Here is a 15693-nt window from a genome sequence, read left to right as displayed (position 1 = left end):
CGCTGAAGATCTTCAAGCAAAGACTTCAAGAAAATGACCACTTTTGGGATATGTTGTAGAGAGGACTCTCATACTACTATTATTTTGACTAAATAACCTCTCAGATCCCTTCCAGCTCTCTGATTTTGGTATCTTTCCAGACTGATTTCCAGACTGATTTCACATTAGTCATGTTCATGAATTCTAAATTGCAGTCAAAGTGAACTACTAACTATTCTCCAAACCCAGTATTTGATCTCCCATCATCATGCATTCTTACCTGCTGTCCTACATGATCTGGAACTAATTGTCTGCTCAGTTTTCTGAACTGTAAAATGGGGATCTTAATAGCACCTAACCCCACAGGATTGTTGTGAGTATTAAATAAGATATTTATAAAGCATTTACCACAGTGCCTGGCACATGAGTTTCTTAATAAAAACTTGTTACCTTCGTTTCCCCCATCCTCATTTGTGACTTTTAGAATCTTCATTCAAGGAACTCAGGCACTACCCTGCTATACAAGGCCTTTTCTGATCTGCTCAATTATTAATATTCTTCTGTTTCCTCAAATTTATTATTATTATCTGTGTGCATGTTGTATACCTCTAGTAGAACGTAAGTTCCTTGAGGGCAGGCATGGACTGTTTGTTTTTATCTTTGCATCATTAGTGCCTAGAATAACGTTTTGCACATATTTCTAACACCTGATTGTAGCAAGGCATTTTTCACCTTCATTTTACTGAGAGAAGACTCAACTATTGTAAAAGACAACTATTGAAAAAAAAACACTCCAGGCATGCCTACTGCACATGCACACAGATAATAATGACAAATTGTAGGGTTGCAACAAGTCATAGAGCTCTAATGATAATTTAAAATGATATATAACAGAGCATTTTGCAACTCTTCTTTCTCTCCCTCTATTTCCCTTTCCCTTTTCCTCTCCTCCTCTGTCCCTATTCCTTTCCCACCCCATCATCAGGTCAGAACTGGCAGTATTTGAATAGTGGTGAAACTACACTAACCTGGCTATAGGAAAACATTCCAGAAGATGTAGCATGGATAGTGAGATTATAGTGTGTGAGTTCATGGGGACCCTGGGCCCAGGATGATGCTGGAGATCATCTGCTGTTAGAAACTTTCCCGGTGACCATTAGACTTCAGGTTTTACGTGGTGATAGCCGAAAAAGAGACTGCTGTCTTTATATTAGTAGTCTGTGTGGCGAATACCATCCACCTCCTAGTAGGTAGTTCCATTCCCCACCCCCTTTTTAAAAACGTATATGGGAAGGAGCAGCTTGATGGCCTCCCCATTACAAATAATCACTGGAAACATTTGTTCCTCAGACAGAAGTGAAGGACTCAGTTCTTAATGGGAGAGGCCTGGGCTGCAGGGGAAGATGGGATTTCAGACTCTGCTAGAAGTGGCAGGTCACCCATCACTCTTTTAATGTTGGATGTTTTATTTTTTTTATTCCACTCAATAAATGTACCCTAATGTACCTATTATATGAGGGCAAAAGTCCTTTGAATCACACAAAGTTGAAGAGGTGATTAGAATCTGGAAAGAGTGGGGGCTGAGCCATTTTGACAAATGTGTAAATTGTTGATCTCCAGATTTTCCACTCTAGATTAAACAAGAAGGGGTCAAATGTGAACTGATTTTACAGGCATGAGCTGGTTCTCACTTGTTCAGGGGCCAAGCAGGCAGTCTGTATCCATGCATATACAGGGTTATGGTTACCCAGTAATTTTCACCTCAGAGTACTAACTAGTGACTTATTCATAAATTAAACTCTGAGTAGATAAACCTGTCTATACTTCCCTTACTGTTTTTAGTACCCATGTAAGAAGGCAGGTGGTCTTATGGGGGAAAAAAAGACATACCTACACCTTTACATGTTCATAATATAGGGTATTAGATCTCATTGGCATAAAACTTCCTCCAACTAGGCTGATCACAAACTATCTATAGATAGGTTAGAATTTTCTGAGGCTCAGAGAGATTAAGTTCAGGGACACACAGTAAGTTTCAGAGGCAGAATTTGAAATCAGGTCTTCTTAATCCAAGTATAGTACTGTATTATACTACCATGTCTCTTTGTCTTGCATGAGTACATACTTAATATATGTTTTTTTCATTGAATTAGTTTATTACACAATGGAATGTTTCCATTGTTACTACTTCATGTCTATAAAACTTTTTAATCTGGTAGATTTATAAATTTTCTTGGTTGCATCTGAGGATACATCTTCCTTTACTCATCAAATACTATGGTGGGTGGGAAATAAACATTTATTACTATATACTAGGGATATATACTATTGTCAACTGTTCATCCAGGGTTACACTACATTTAGGGACAATGTGATCTAGTGGAATTCTATAGACCTAGTTCTAGTCTCAACTCTGCTACTAGCTAGTCGTGACATTAGGTACTCTCTGTGCCTTAATTCCATTCATCTACCTACCTCACAGGTATTGGGATAGAAAAAAAAGAAACAAGGGATGTGAAAGTATCTGGAAAATTTTATAGCATTCATAAGTAAGGGAATCTCACTATAAAATACATTCATATTATATGTGCCTGTGGGAGAAATGATTTATTATATTGTTTGGGGAAATGATTATGCTATTTAAATTCAACCTTATGTGATTGTCTTCACTTAGTATGTCACTTGACCCCAGTAACTCTCTAGGAATGCTAGAAATGGCTACAAGGAATTTTGGGTTTCCCTGGGTCCTGGATCCACCCAAAGCATTCTTGATTTGGGTTCCCATATCCAGGTCTTGTTTTAGGACCCCCAAGCTTATATTTTGGATTTGCCAGAATTTTATCAAATGTTTACATTTACTCAATATATCCTTACATATCCATCTCAATCAACTCTTCTTTCAAGTTGCCCTCTTGGCATAATTGCTTAATTGTGTACATGTGGTTCATATATAGGCATCCTTGTCTAAATCCTGTATAATATAAAACTTCCAGAGGCTGGACAAAAAGGAACCATACCTCCTTTCTGGCTTGCTCTCCTCTACCAAATGACCTAATAAATTTCTTTCTAAAACTATTTCAGATTTTGGAGTTTGTTCTTATGAACAATGTGCACAAATATATGTAGAGAGAATAGTTGATCAAGATGATCCTGATCAATTGTTTTCTCCCTAGTCAGTTGCTGAAATAATAGAAAAAGAAAGGGCAGATAACAGAGAAAATGAGATATTATGTATGGATATCCCTTTATAGAGTATGAAAAAGTTCTCTGATCAAAATTGATGAAATTGGGGCAGCTAGCCATTGGCTGGTCAAAAGTCAGCCCTGTTCCTGGTGGCCCTTTAAAAAGTGAGAAATACCCTCCTGGAAGTCAGTTGAAGCAGGAGATAATAGCTCTAAGGATTGTGACCTCTGGCAGCAGAGAAGAGAGCCAGCTATGGAAGAGGAACTTTAGAGAAAATGGTTCCTCACCTCTGGGGAAGGAAGGGAAGAAATCCTCTCTTATTTCCCCTCTCTTACCCCCATCATTGGCCACGGTGGAGCTACTCAGGAGAGATTACATATAGTAGGGCACAGACTTGATCAGCTGAGGCAAAAGCTCTGAGGAATATGAGAAGAAAATATTGAGAAGAGAAGTAGTCCTAACTATCAGGACTTGAGCTATGGAGAAGCATCAGCCCACAGAGCCCAGGTGAATAATCTGTTCAGCCTACATGGTGTGCCCAGGAGGAGAAGTGTAAAGAAACCATGAGAAGGGAAAGACTATCATGCATCTTCCCTACATGTATGCCCCCTTCTCTATGTGTGTGTCCAGTCTTTCCACTGATATTGTGTGTAGTTATGAGAGAATGGGCCCCAGGATTATGAAAAAAATATTTTATTATTATTGTTCTTATGACATCATCAGAGTAAATGCCTCTGCTTTGAGCTAATTGTGTCTGCTGGCTGACTATTAAAGGCAAGCACACTAGTTGGGGCTTATTAGCCATAGCTGTAGGAGTATGGATCCATACCCAAGAGTAGTCTTCCTTATGAGGACCCAACCTATGAGTTTGCAGGGATACCCCCCCCCAAGATAGTGCTACACACACACACACACACACACACACACACACACACACACAATTTCAGACACATACAATACCCTAGCCTGCTTCCTTTCATTCTCTCCCATTGTAACAATATTCTGTAATAGAAATTCATGACCCAGTCTCCTTTATCTGTTCCTCTTGAAAGCCACTAACTTAACTCACCCTGTTTCTCCTCCCAAACCTTTGCTTTCTTCCTCTGAAGCTTCCTCTAATTTCTTTGGCTTTTATTTCTAGCATCCACTTATGCCTGACCATGTTGGTGCCCTTGTTGTGTCTGCAGCTCTTCTCATCTCTCTTCCTATCTGTTTGGTTTTCACAGCTTGGCTTAGACATCCACTCACAAGATCCTCTAGCCTGACACATTGCCCCCAATTTTTTTTCTTCTCAGAATCATCCTGGGTGTTCTTTTAAAGCCCAGGCACTGTCCCCTGGGATTAATTGTGTTTATCATTATCCCAAAATAAACTGGGAAAACAAAAACCACAACCTCTAGATTTCCTGCAGGCCAGAGCTAGCTTTTACTTTCAGACCCTTAACCTCTGCTCCTGCCTTGCTCCTGGGAGTACTACTCCCCTGCTGTCACAGAGGTAACAAAGGGAGCATTCAGGGACTCTCTAACATGGTAACAGAAGGCCCAAACTCCCCGTTGCACAAAGATTCCCTTGGGAAAACCCGACCTGTTTTTAAATTTGATGTGGATTTTCTAAAGTGTGAACAGAAGTAAAACAATGTGTTTCATTAACTACAAGTTAATATGTTTTGCATGTATATAAAATTTTCTGTGTTCTCTCTCCAATTGTTCTTTGATCTTAAATACAATGTACCACACAATTCACTCCCTGGCTGTCTTTTTTTTTTTTTAATTAAGCTTAGGTCTCCTATTCACAGGCTCCAACCCAGTGCTGACTATCATGAAAACTTTAATGTGCGTGGCTTCTGGTTTGGGCCAGTTTACTCCTCCTTAGGCAGCAGGTGGCCCCCTCTCCTGGGGGCCTGCATCTTCGTCAGATTTAGTTCAGTTATAGGACCAGCTGTAAGCCCCCCTGCAACTCAAAATTTTGAGCTCAAATGATACATCAGCCCCCCACTCCCAAAGGAGCAAGGATTATAGGCATGTGCTACCACAGCCAACTACAAAATGTCTTCCTGTACCTATAACACGGGACAGGCTTTATCTTCAGCTATCTGAGTTCTCAGGTTAGGTTGGTACCATAACTTAGATGCAGGATCCCTATATTCCTCAACCTTTCCATGTCTACAATAGTGACCCCAGGTTTTCTTTGGTAACTATGGAATCACTTGGGTCCTACATCCACCCCAGAATTACTTTGCTGACTTTCAGGTAGGTAAAATTGGAATGATTTTGCCTGGCCTGCCTATGGATCCATCTGGATGCTTAATAGTCAGAGATACCATGGCTTTTAAATCTTTGATCAGTTCCAATCATCAGTCACTCACTAACGGTTTCTGTCTTTAAGATTTACAATCTGAAAAGAGCTCCTTAATATCTGTCTCAAAGTAAATAACATCAAACCTGGGAAGAGCAAAATCTGAGTTATCTATTGGATTACATAACAACTATGAAGAATGGAGGATTTGGCTTGAATATTGTCAGTTGTGACAAGACCACCAGGGGTGCTTGGGGGGTGGGGAAGATTCCCTGCAATTGACCTGCAAGCCTAGACATCTCTGGGATCTTTCTATCAGGAGGTGCAAGGTCAAAATCATTTCCAACACTCTGGTATTCTATAATTTAGAGGAAAGATGGTAAAGGTTAATTACAACTATAGTTGAAATTTAAAGAAGGATCCCTCTAACTGCATAAATGACCTTGACTCAAAGCATTTTGTGGCAAGTTAATTATTGATTTAGATCCATTTCTCCTTTCTGCTTCTCAGAGAACATAGCAGGTATATTACTGCTTAAATCTAAGTATCACGTAGGCTGAAGTTGCAGAAGGACTAATAATTGTTCTCCTTAGAAACAGAATCCAGTTTAATAAGCATATACTGAGTTTCCAGCTTGTACAAAATTCTGAGGGAGAAAAAATTATCCCTACCCTAAAGGAGTTTATATTTTACCTTTAGGAAACAATATATAAACAAACAAATCAATGTTATTCTTCAAGGAGAAAGAAAACTCCAATGATTAAGCTTCCCATAGTATATGCATTTATAACACAGTTGCTAGGTTCCTGGACTTGGAATCAGGAAGACTTCAACTCAAACCCAGCTTCAGATACTTCCAGCTGAATGACCCTGGACTGGTCACTTAAGTTATCTCAGCTTCAATTTCCTCCTCTATAAAATGGGGATAATAATAGCAGCTGTCTTCCAGAGTTGTTGTGAGGACTAATTGCAATAACAAGTAACACATTTTGCCAACCTTAAAATGCTAGATTAATGTCAGCCATTATTATGAGTATGGGTATGGAATATAAATTCTATAACATTATTGCTATTATTATTATTTATCATCATCATTATTATATACGCTGAGTCAATAGACTCAAGGCATTCTGAGACAGAGATGAGGAAGAGTGACTTATAGGTATGGGACACACAAAGCCAAAGAAGGAGAGATAGAATGCCAAGGTCAGGAAAAAAAAAAGTAGGTAAGCCAGTTTGATTGAAACACAGAATATAAAATGTTTCATACTATGCTCCAAAATAACATTTTTTCATCATGGTTGAACTCCAGGGGGTATTTCTAACAGGGATAACCAGATTTATGTTAATATTACTAGCTTCTTAGCATGGATTATATTGTTTTCTTACCAGCAAAATATTTATTTGGTTATTGGCTCTGTGTTTTGTATAGTACAATACTGATCTGTATCCATTTAATGCCATGAATTATTTGGGATTAGTATCAGTATATAGTGGATACTTAATAAAGGCTTAGTGAATTGATCGTTTTATGTTGCCATACTGACTGAAATCTCCAATGTGCCCTGTGTAGGCTGTTTGGTTTCTTGTAGCTGGGTATGGGAAGGAAAAGGTTAATTTGGTCTTGACTTTAGGGTGATGAATTAATTATTCCTAAACCCTGGACTGAGCTGACTGCTCCCACTGGCTAAATTAGAACTAAACTGTGGAAGTTTTTAGTCCTACCACCAATTGTCACGGTCTCACTGTGTAACTTTTAAGTCACTCTGTTCCTCCTTCCCCCCAATAAACTGGGAATAGTAATACTGTTACCACCTGCTAAGAGGTCTGTCAGGTCAGGGTAAGAATGATTGGCTTTCACCTTTGGTTCTTCTCTTGGTTAAAGCTGGTTCTTTAAAATGTACATGAAAAATTAACCTTGGAATATACCACTCAGTCTAGGGAAAATGAAACTGCTTAAACCATTTGGTTTGTTCTTTTACTTTCTGACCACAGATGTAATTAAGGACACAGTCTGCTAACAACCGGGGGGCAGGGACTTAGAACCCTAGCACCTTTAAAAAAGTTCATTTAAACCCTTGTATCTTGAAGGTGCTGAATGATGCCTGGAGTTCACCAAATTTCTATCTAAAAGACCTGAAAAATAATTATTTTACTTGGACAAATTATCTCTAAGTAATATCCAGAGACAGCAAGCAGGCTGATTCATCAGCAGGACTTTTGAATCAGTCTTAAACCAAAGGCCCCAGCAGGCTCCTAGAGACTTTGTGCCATTAGCCATATCAAATGAGATCTTAAAATCCTTAATTTAGCCAGTAAGGAAACCCAAGGCTCTTTTGAAAAGAGGAGAGGTATTCCTTGCTATGACCTAGTCAGATTCCAATTAGGGTAATTACATTCTTCCTCCTCAAATTCCCCTGCAGTGTTCATTGGCTACAGCCACCTTTTTTATTTCCTGTTCTTAAACAGTTGCATTGTCTCCCACGCAGAAGCTCTCTCCACCTAAGCTGTGTTTGGACGTCTAAGGTAGTCCTTGGTGGGAGGAGTGAGTCATATGTCTTGTTGCTTGCTGATTTAGTCTGGGGATCTTCTTGAATGAAAGATGTACTGTAAATGGAAATCATTATTGCTACTGAATCTAAAAGCAGCAGCCTCTCCATCTGTAAGCCCAAACTATGGTAAACATTGCCCTGGATGGCACCAAAAAGTGCTTGACAAATTCACATTCAAGTTTTTTGGATTAAAGGACTTTTAAAGATCAAGTTTTATTGATGCCTTTTGTTTTTGCTTCATAGTCATTTCTGGAAATGTCCACTGATCCTTCATCTTCCAGAAAGAAAAAAGAAAAACAATTAAGCAAAAACATCTGATAAAGTGACAGTGTCTGACAATATATATCATATTCTGCCCTAATGGTCCCCTACCTCTCTACTGTGGGAAGAGAACAATCTATTTTCCTGGACCATTATAGGTTTTTCCATTATTCAAAGCTTAAACTTCTTTTTCTTTTGTGATCTTTTCAATGACATAGTTGAAGCCACTGTGTATATTGTTCTGTTTCAGTGATTTGTAATCACTAGTAGATTCTTAAGCTTTCCTAAATAAGGAATCCTTTTTTGCCCAGTGAGGGAGGGGTTCAATTATATGGCTTTTTAAGGTCCTTTCCAGCCTTAAATCTATGATCCTTTAGCCAAATGGATCGACCAACAACTACTACTGTACTTATTCAGGACCAACTACATACTAGATGTGGTGCAAGGTGCTGGAGTTGTGACAAAATTGAACAATTCTCCTCCTCCAGGAGCTTCTGTTCTTTCAGATAACAAATGCCCCTGACCCAAAGTCACAGAATTCTGTGGTCTTTATGGGCAGCATGTGTGTTATTGTTTGTGAAAGGAGATTTAACTAAGGTCTTCATTTATTTTCTATATTTTCTAGCTCAGCCTCAGGAGATGGGCATCATTACACCCCCTCTTTCTTTCAGATTTCCCTCACAGAAAGTGGTGATGAAACTATTACCTTACCAGTACCTTGCAGGGAGAGATTGGTAAATTGAAGAAAGCTGTATATGGGTGTAGTTAGACTCTTGATAAGGATCACATTGGGCACAAATAAAAAATCTCTTCCAATGTGTGCTTAAGCCCTTTACTAGGGAAGTCAATGTGGTATTATGGACATCTAGGTAGCACAGTGGATAGAGTATTGGTTTTTTGAATCGGGAAGACTCTTCATCATGAGTTCAAATGTGGCCTCAGACACTTGCTGTGTGACCCTGGACAAGTCACTTAATTCTATTTGCCTCAGTTTCCTCATCTGTAAAATAAGCTAAAGAAGCAAATGGCAAACCACTCTAGTATCTTTGCCAAGAAAACCCCAAATAGGGTCACAAAGAGTAGGACATGACTGGAAAATGACAAAAATACAATGTAATATTATAGTCAGGAAGAGTTGTCAAATCCTGTCACTGACACTCACTTACTATGGCCATAAGAAAGTTAAAAAATTTTTGGATCCTCACTTTCCTCACCTGCAAAATGGGGATAATACATGTAATACCTACCTCCCAGGTAGGATATAGGGTTCAAAGAAGAAAAGGTATGTACAGCACTCTGCAAACTTGAAAGCCCTACATAAATGCCTCCATTAAAAAAAAGGTTGAGATTAAAAATTTTTTTTTTCTAGTTCAAAGAATGAAGATCTAGATGAGATTATGAAATGCCAGACCAGTTCTGGCAGCCCTACCCCCAAGTTCAAGTTCCTGATGTCATTTTTTTTTGAGTTGATGTAAAACTGCATCTTTGTAGCTTTAATGGCTCATATTTCCAAGTTGCATTTGTGGCCTTGGGAACACAATGATCCAGTCCATTGGTGGAAAAGCCCTAATGTCAATGAAAGGTTGTCTATATTAGGTTTGGATTTCCCTTCTTGTGCACTGTGGATAAAACTCTCTCTTCACCCCGCTCTGCCCCCTCCCAGTGGTGTGCTCTTCTGAAGGAAATGTAGCTAAGGGGGTACATTGAAGCTTGCATGAACTTTGTACCTATATTTATTTTCTATGCAAGCAGTAGGATAAGCTTAACGAGGGCTCATTTCTTTTTTTTTAATAGATCCTTAATTAATTACTCTGAATTTGGTACAGTCTGTCATTCTCTCACTGTTTTTATTATATTTTTGCAGACTTCTCTGAGGTCACCTTTCTAGGCAAGTTCTCCCTGCAGAGGTGTCTGGTGCTAAATGTTCACTACCGAGAAAATACCACAGGAGGAACCTTAGAGATCATCCACCCAAGTCCCTCATTTTACAACCCGAGGAAACTGACTCAGAGAGATGAAATGCTTGCCTAAGGTTACGGAGGCAGTGGGTAGGTTCCAACTTAAATCCTCCAACTCCAGCGCTCTCTACACTATGGAATACTGCTGGGGGTAAAAGAGGTTCCATCCCTCCAAATCTCTCCTTTCCCCATTTCTCAGTTCCTTAAGTGTCTCTGAGGTTTTCCCGCTAAGCACTGCAGTGTAAATCTGCTGAAAGCTTGGGTGCCCTCCTGAATGTGAGTGTGGGAGTGCGTGTGAGTCTGCCAGTGAATATGTCTGAGCCTCTGTGTATATGTGTGAGTCTGTGTATGGGTGGATGTGTAGCTGCTGTGTGTTGGCCAGCTCTGTGAGCGGCTGTGAGTTGGTCCCAGTGCAGCCAGTCGGTCCGTCTTGTCTCTATCTCTGTCTCTCCCTCTTTCCCTCCCCCTCCTTTTCATCCCCGCCTCCCCCCGTCCCCATACACACACTCACCCCCCCTCCCTTACCTGAAGCTCCAGCAATAGGCTGCTGTCTCGGCTGCGAGGGTTTGTACTGGCTCTTTTTAGGGCGGGGCGAGGCTGGAGAATGACAAAGCAAAGAGGAGCTACCCTGGAACCACCTCGGCCTCCGCCTCCTCCGCTGCCTCCTCCTGGGCTGCGTCTACTGCCCAGAGCGGCTGTTATGGAAACCAGCCTGGCTCGCAAAAGGCGATAATGGAGCAGCCATGGCCAGGGCCAGCAGCAGCGGTGGTGGCGGCGGCGGCGGCAGCTCAGCCCCACCAGAGCGGGCAGGGGGCTCGGACCGTCTGGACCCCTGGGAGCTGTCCCTGGAGGAGGTGCTGAAGTCTTACGAACAGCCGATTAACGAGGAGCAGGCATGGGCCGTGTGTTACCAGTGCTGTCGCGGGCTTCTCGGGGCAGAGCCCGGAGGGGGCAGGATCCGGGACACAGCCGACATCCTCCTTCACAAGGATGGGACGGTCAGCGCGCAGCTGGAACCTGGCTCAGCTGGTGAGCATGGGCGCTTCCCTTAGAGCTTGGGAGGAGGGGGGCTTGGAAGGAGGAGGACAGCAACTGCAGATCCCGCTCCCTACCCTGTGTATCTACTTGTCCCTCACTCCATCACCTTCCTGCTGCTGCTGCTTCTTCAGGTGTGTCTCCCGTCAGACTCAGTTCGGATTAGGCATAGGCTTGGGGGCTGTCTTTACGGCAGATTTAAGGAAGGGAGGAGGTCAGAGAGAAGGAGAAACAGAGCAGAGATGCCAATCCGGATCCAGTTCCGATTTCTAGAGTGTAGAGAAGGAGAATAATCTACCGCCCCTGCCCTACCGCCGCCCTCCCCCACCCCCCTCCAGATCGGATAAGCAGAAGCTCTTAAAACTGCTCCATTTCTTTTTTTCCTAAGAACCCAAACATCAGAGCCCAATACTTCTGCTTAAGTGTTTCGATGTCTATTTTTAAGGTGGGAAGGGAGGGAAGAGGAAATTACTAGTTCTTGCCTCTTGATTATTGAATACCTGCAGCAGTGTCAGACTTACCTGAGTCCTGCCTCCCACCTCTTTCCTTTTGCCCTCCTCCTGTGGTAGCTCCTTGGCCTACTAAGGTCTGCAGCCCTCAGTTGACTGAGAAGCTAGGGTGACTCCACCACAATACATCCTATGTGCTGCAACACCAGACAATTTGCATATAGGATAGTATCTGAGTAGTATCTGAACCCTGGGACTCCCAGAAAGCAGTCCCTGTTATCACAAACAATAATAATCACAATTTTCATCAGTCACTGTACAACTCTGGGGTCTTTCATCTATCATTCTAAATAACTGTAACTGTCAATTTCTCTGTCTCTCTGTCTCTCACTCTTCCCCTCATCCCTCCTTCAAAGTTTGTTTAAGATTAGGGGATTATGATCTTAATCTTTTTTCTTTCCAAAATGAGTTGTTTTTTAGCCCTTGAGACCCTGAATGTTACTACAAGGCACATGTTGATGACCCCAAAAGTTGATTTCATGTTTGGGGAACACAAAGGCAGTTCTGTGTGTTTCAGAGCAGATAGCTGGAATGTCTCCAGCACTGAAACCTGTGGGTTTACAGAAATCAACAGAGACTGGCTCCCAGGAAGGTGGGACAGGACAATACCAAACTAAGGCAATGCACAATGGGTTGGCTTTGTGGCTTGGGAGTCTGGATATCTTTGTTCTAGCCATGGTCCATGCTAGATTGTGTCTTGGCCATTTGAGAGAAAGCCACTGATGATTCATCTGCCTCAATTCACACAGATAGATAGATAGATAGATAGATAGATAGATAGATAGATAGATAGATAGATAGATAGATAGATGATAGATAGATAGATAATGTATACATACACACATACCTGCGTATAGATGTGTATACAACAATACAACAGATCAATCATCTTTCAGTCCTGTTACTGTTATGATGATGAGATGTCTCTAATGAAATGTTAAACAAAGTCCAATATCTTGTTAGTAAGCACAAGTGACCCAGGTAACATCTTGTAATCTGTAGATATACTGTGAGACAATTTTAAGTAAATAGCCCCAGATCTATGGTGGTCAGAAAATTAATATAAGAGACTAAATATTAATATCTGTGCCTTTTATCTGAAGTTGTCATGACTTTCATGTAAAATAAATCTAACCATAGGGAAAAGGGGATCCTTTCCCCTTCCCTGAGCTATCTAGTTATGTGCCACAGATATAGAGAATGACAATTGTTCTACAGATATGTTTAAGTTGTTGGTGCTTTAAGCTGAGTATATGTCATCAAGACCCTTTAAAACACTTACCATATTACACCAAGAATCAGTAATGTTCCAATTTTGCCCATTTTTCTCCCTTAGAACTTTATTGGTCCCCTCTTTGTATCAGAACAATGAAAGCAAAGCACCAAAGGTTGGTTCCATGAGTACAAGCTGACCTGAAATATAGGTTGGGGTTCAAGACTCAAATGTAATAAAAGTGAATCTGAACTTTGAACTTTGTAGGAAGTAATATGGGACACTCCCAGCTCAGGGAAGACAAATTCACTTTCTATCTGATCATTCGTTACAAATTCATCTTGCATAGGAGTGTGGGGTTAAAAGCTTTTCTTTTTTTTTAAACTCAGAACTTTTTTCATCTTGAAAACTTTATGAATCAGTTGAAACTTTAGAATAGTTATTTGGGGTTTTTTTAATTTAACATTTTTTATATCAACTTCATTCCTAAATATATTCCATACTTCTTTCATAAACAGTAAGCCATCCTTTCTTTTTTTAAATTTTTAGTTTTCAAATAACTAGCATTCATTTTTTCTCTCCAACTTTACTATTTAAAAGAAAAAAACCCCCAAACTAAAACTCTTCTAATAAATAGGCATAGTTAAGCAAAACAAATTCCCACATTGTTCATATCCCAAAAGTATGTTTCATTTTCATTCTGCTTCTTGACTCTATCTCCTTTATGTAAGTAGGTAGTAGCAAAGATCTTCATCAGGGCTCTGGAATCGTGGTTGGTCATCATTTGATCAGAGTTCTTAAATCTTGCAAAGTTGTTTCCCTTTGTAGTTATTATTATATAAATTATTCTCCTGGTTCTGTTCACCTTGCTCTAACTCAGTTCTTAAGTTTTCCTAGGTTTCTCTGAGATCATTCCTTTCATAATATCTTATGTTGCAATAATATTCCATTCCATTCATTTATCTTAATCCTTATTTTTTTACTTTAGGGTTATCATGGGTTTTTTTTTCCTTTCCCGCTGGGCCTTCATTTTTTCTCAGGCTGTTAAATACGTACATACTGATCTTTCACTTAGGAAGAAATTCCCAGTCTGGGTTTAAAAGGCATTGTGTAAGTTTCTATGGTAATTTTTGTTAACAAAAAATTAATTATACTAAACTCAGGAGATAACTCTATATCCTACTAGTGGTAATACTATTTTTTTCCATGAGTAAATTTAATATAAAAAATTACCTTTATGTAAGAATCTCCCAGGAAATTTCAAACAATTCTGCCATTAAGATGGGGAAATTGAACCATTGCTAGCATCTTGCGGATATTTTGCGAGTCCCTGTACTAGAGCCCCATGTTAAGAAATGGAATTTTTAAAAATAAAATCAACATAGGCAACCAAAGTTAACAGGTATCCTGTTTTTTTTTTAATATTGTATGATCTCCAAAATGGCTCATTATAGGATTAAATTTAGCAATCTTCCCAGCCACAATGTAGAGGTAAAGTTAGCTTTTTATTTAAATGCCAGCTGGTCAATTAAATTAACATGTGACTGAATTTTCTGATGTTATCTTTGGTCATATTAAGGTTTCCAGAAATTCAGTTCCCAAAGTATAAAGTTCTGGCTAAGAAAGAGAAAGAGAAATAAAGAGAAAGAAAACATTGAGACTTGTAGCATTTCTGTCCTACATTATTTATTATGAGATTTCTGGATTGTGTTCCCCAGGCACTGGAAAATCCTCTTAGGTAGGCCAAGTTTGAATACTGACAGATGACATTGGACTATTCAGCCCTCATCTCAGATATATGGTACTGTCTCCTGGCCATTTCTCATCTCTTCTCATTCCCTGCCTCTCTTTTCTTCTTTGCTTACACTAACCTAACCACAATTCCTTTTTCTGATGTTTTACCACACAACTCTAAACCTTTAGTATTATTATGCTTCCTTTGCCTATATACCCTTTAATAACCTGTAAGCATAGGACCCTCATTTCTCCAGTTTTATTTTATCCTTATATGCCTTTCCTAATAGGAAAGTGGTGATTTTTCCACCCCCCCCATCCATTTCCAGAAAGTGATTCATTTGCATTTTACAACCTAAATGTTATAAAAATTAAAGCCTGTCCCATGTGAAGGTTCAATTTTTAAACTTCCTCTAAGTCATAGTATTCCCTTTCTTTCAACCTCCACCTCTTCTCTCTCACCACTCCCCTGGCAATGGACTGTGTAATCTTGTTGGCCATGGGTCATCCTAGCTAATTTCATATAGGTTCATTGTTACTTTGGTCTTAGCATGGCTAATTTTTCTGGCCATTGCGATGGTTGAAGGCTGAAATCTCATAGGACTTTGAAGAAGTATTGGGGTTTGTATGTATCTATATAATATATATATATATATATATCTGTATGAAATTGCAGGTGAAGACTTATGTATATATATATATACATATATATATATATATACACACACACATATATATATATATATATACACACACAGATAATGTCATGGAGGATAGAGAACTGACCTAGGAATCAGAAAAATCTGGGTTCAAGTCTTGTTTCTGACACACACTGGTTGGGTGACCATTGGCAAGTCAATCTCTTAGTGTCCCAGGCAACATGGGAAAATGCAAAAATCGTTCCTAGTACAAAGGGCTGTACAGAAACAACAGGTGTCAGATTGGATTTGGCTCTCCGATCACCTTCTACTGGT

The 15693-nt window shown here is 39.9% G+C and overlaps 1 protein-coding gene across 1 annotated transcript in view; it reads left to right on the top strand.

Annotated features, from left to right (window-relative positions):
- Positions 1-10828: 10828 nt before the first annotated feature.
- The window catches only part of SPIRE2 (spire type actin nucleation factor 2), a 55863-nt gene continuing 50998 nt past the window's right edge, over positions 10829-15693 (top strand). The window contains exon 1 of the mRNA XM_069085510.1: positions 10829-11257. Coding sequence (XP_068941611.1) covers positions 10972-11257 — 286 coding nt within the window. The 5' untranslated portion in view covers positions 10829-10971. The remainder of the gene's footprint in view (positions 11258-15693) is intronic.

The sequence above is a fragment of the Petaurus breviceps genome, unplaced genomic scaffold (assembly GCF_028583685.1).
Source record: "Petaurus breviceps papuanus isolate PSGF00001 unplaced genomic scaffold, PetGlider_PUasm1.0 176, whole genome shotgun sequence".
NCBI classification, from domain to species: Eukaryota; Metazoa; Chordata; class Mammalia; order Diprotodontia; family Petauridae; genus Petaurus; species Petaurus breviceps.
This window is presented reverse-complemented; position numbering and strand designations above follow the sequence as displayed.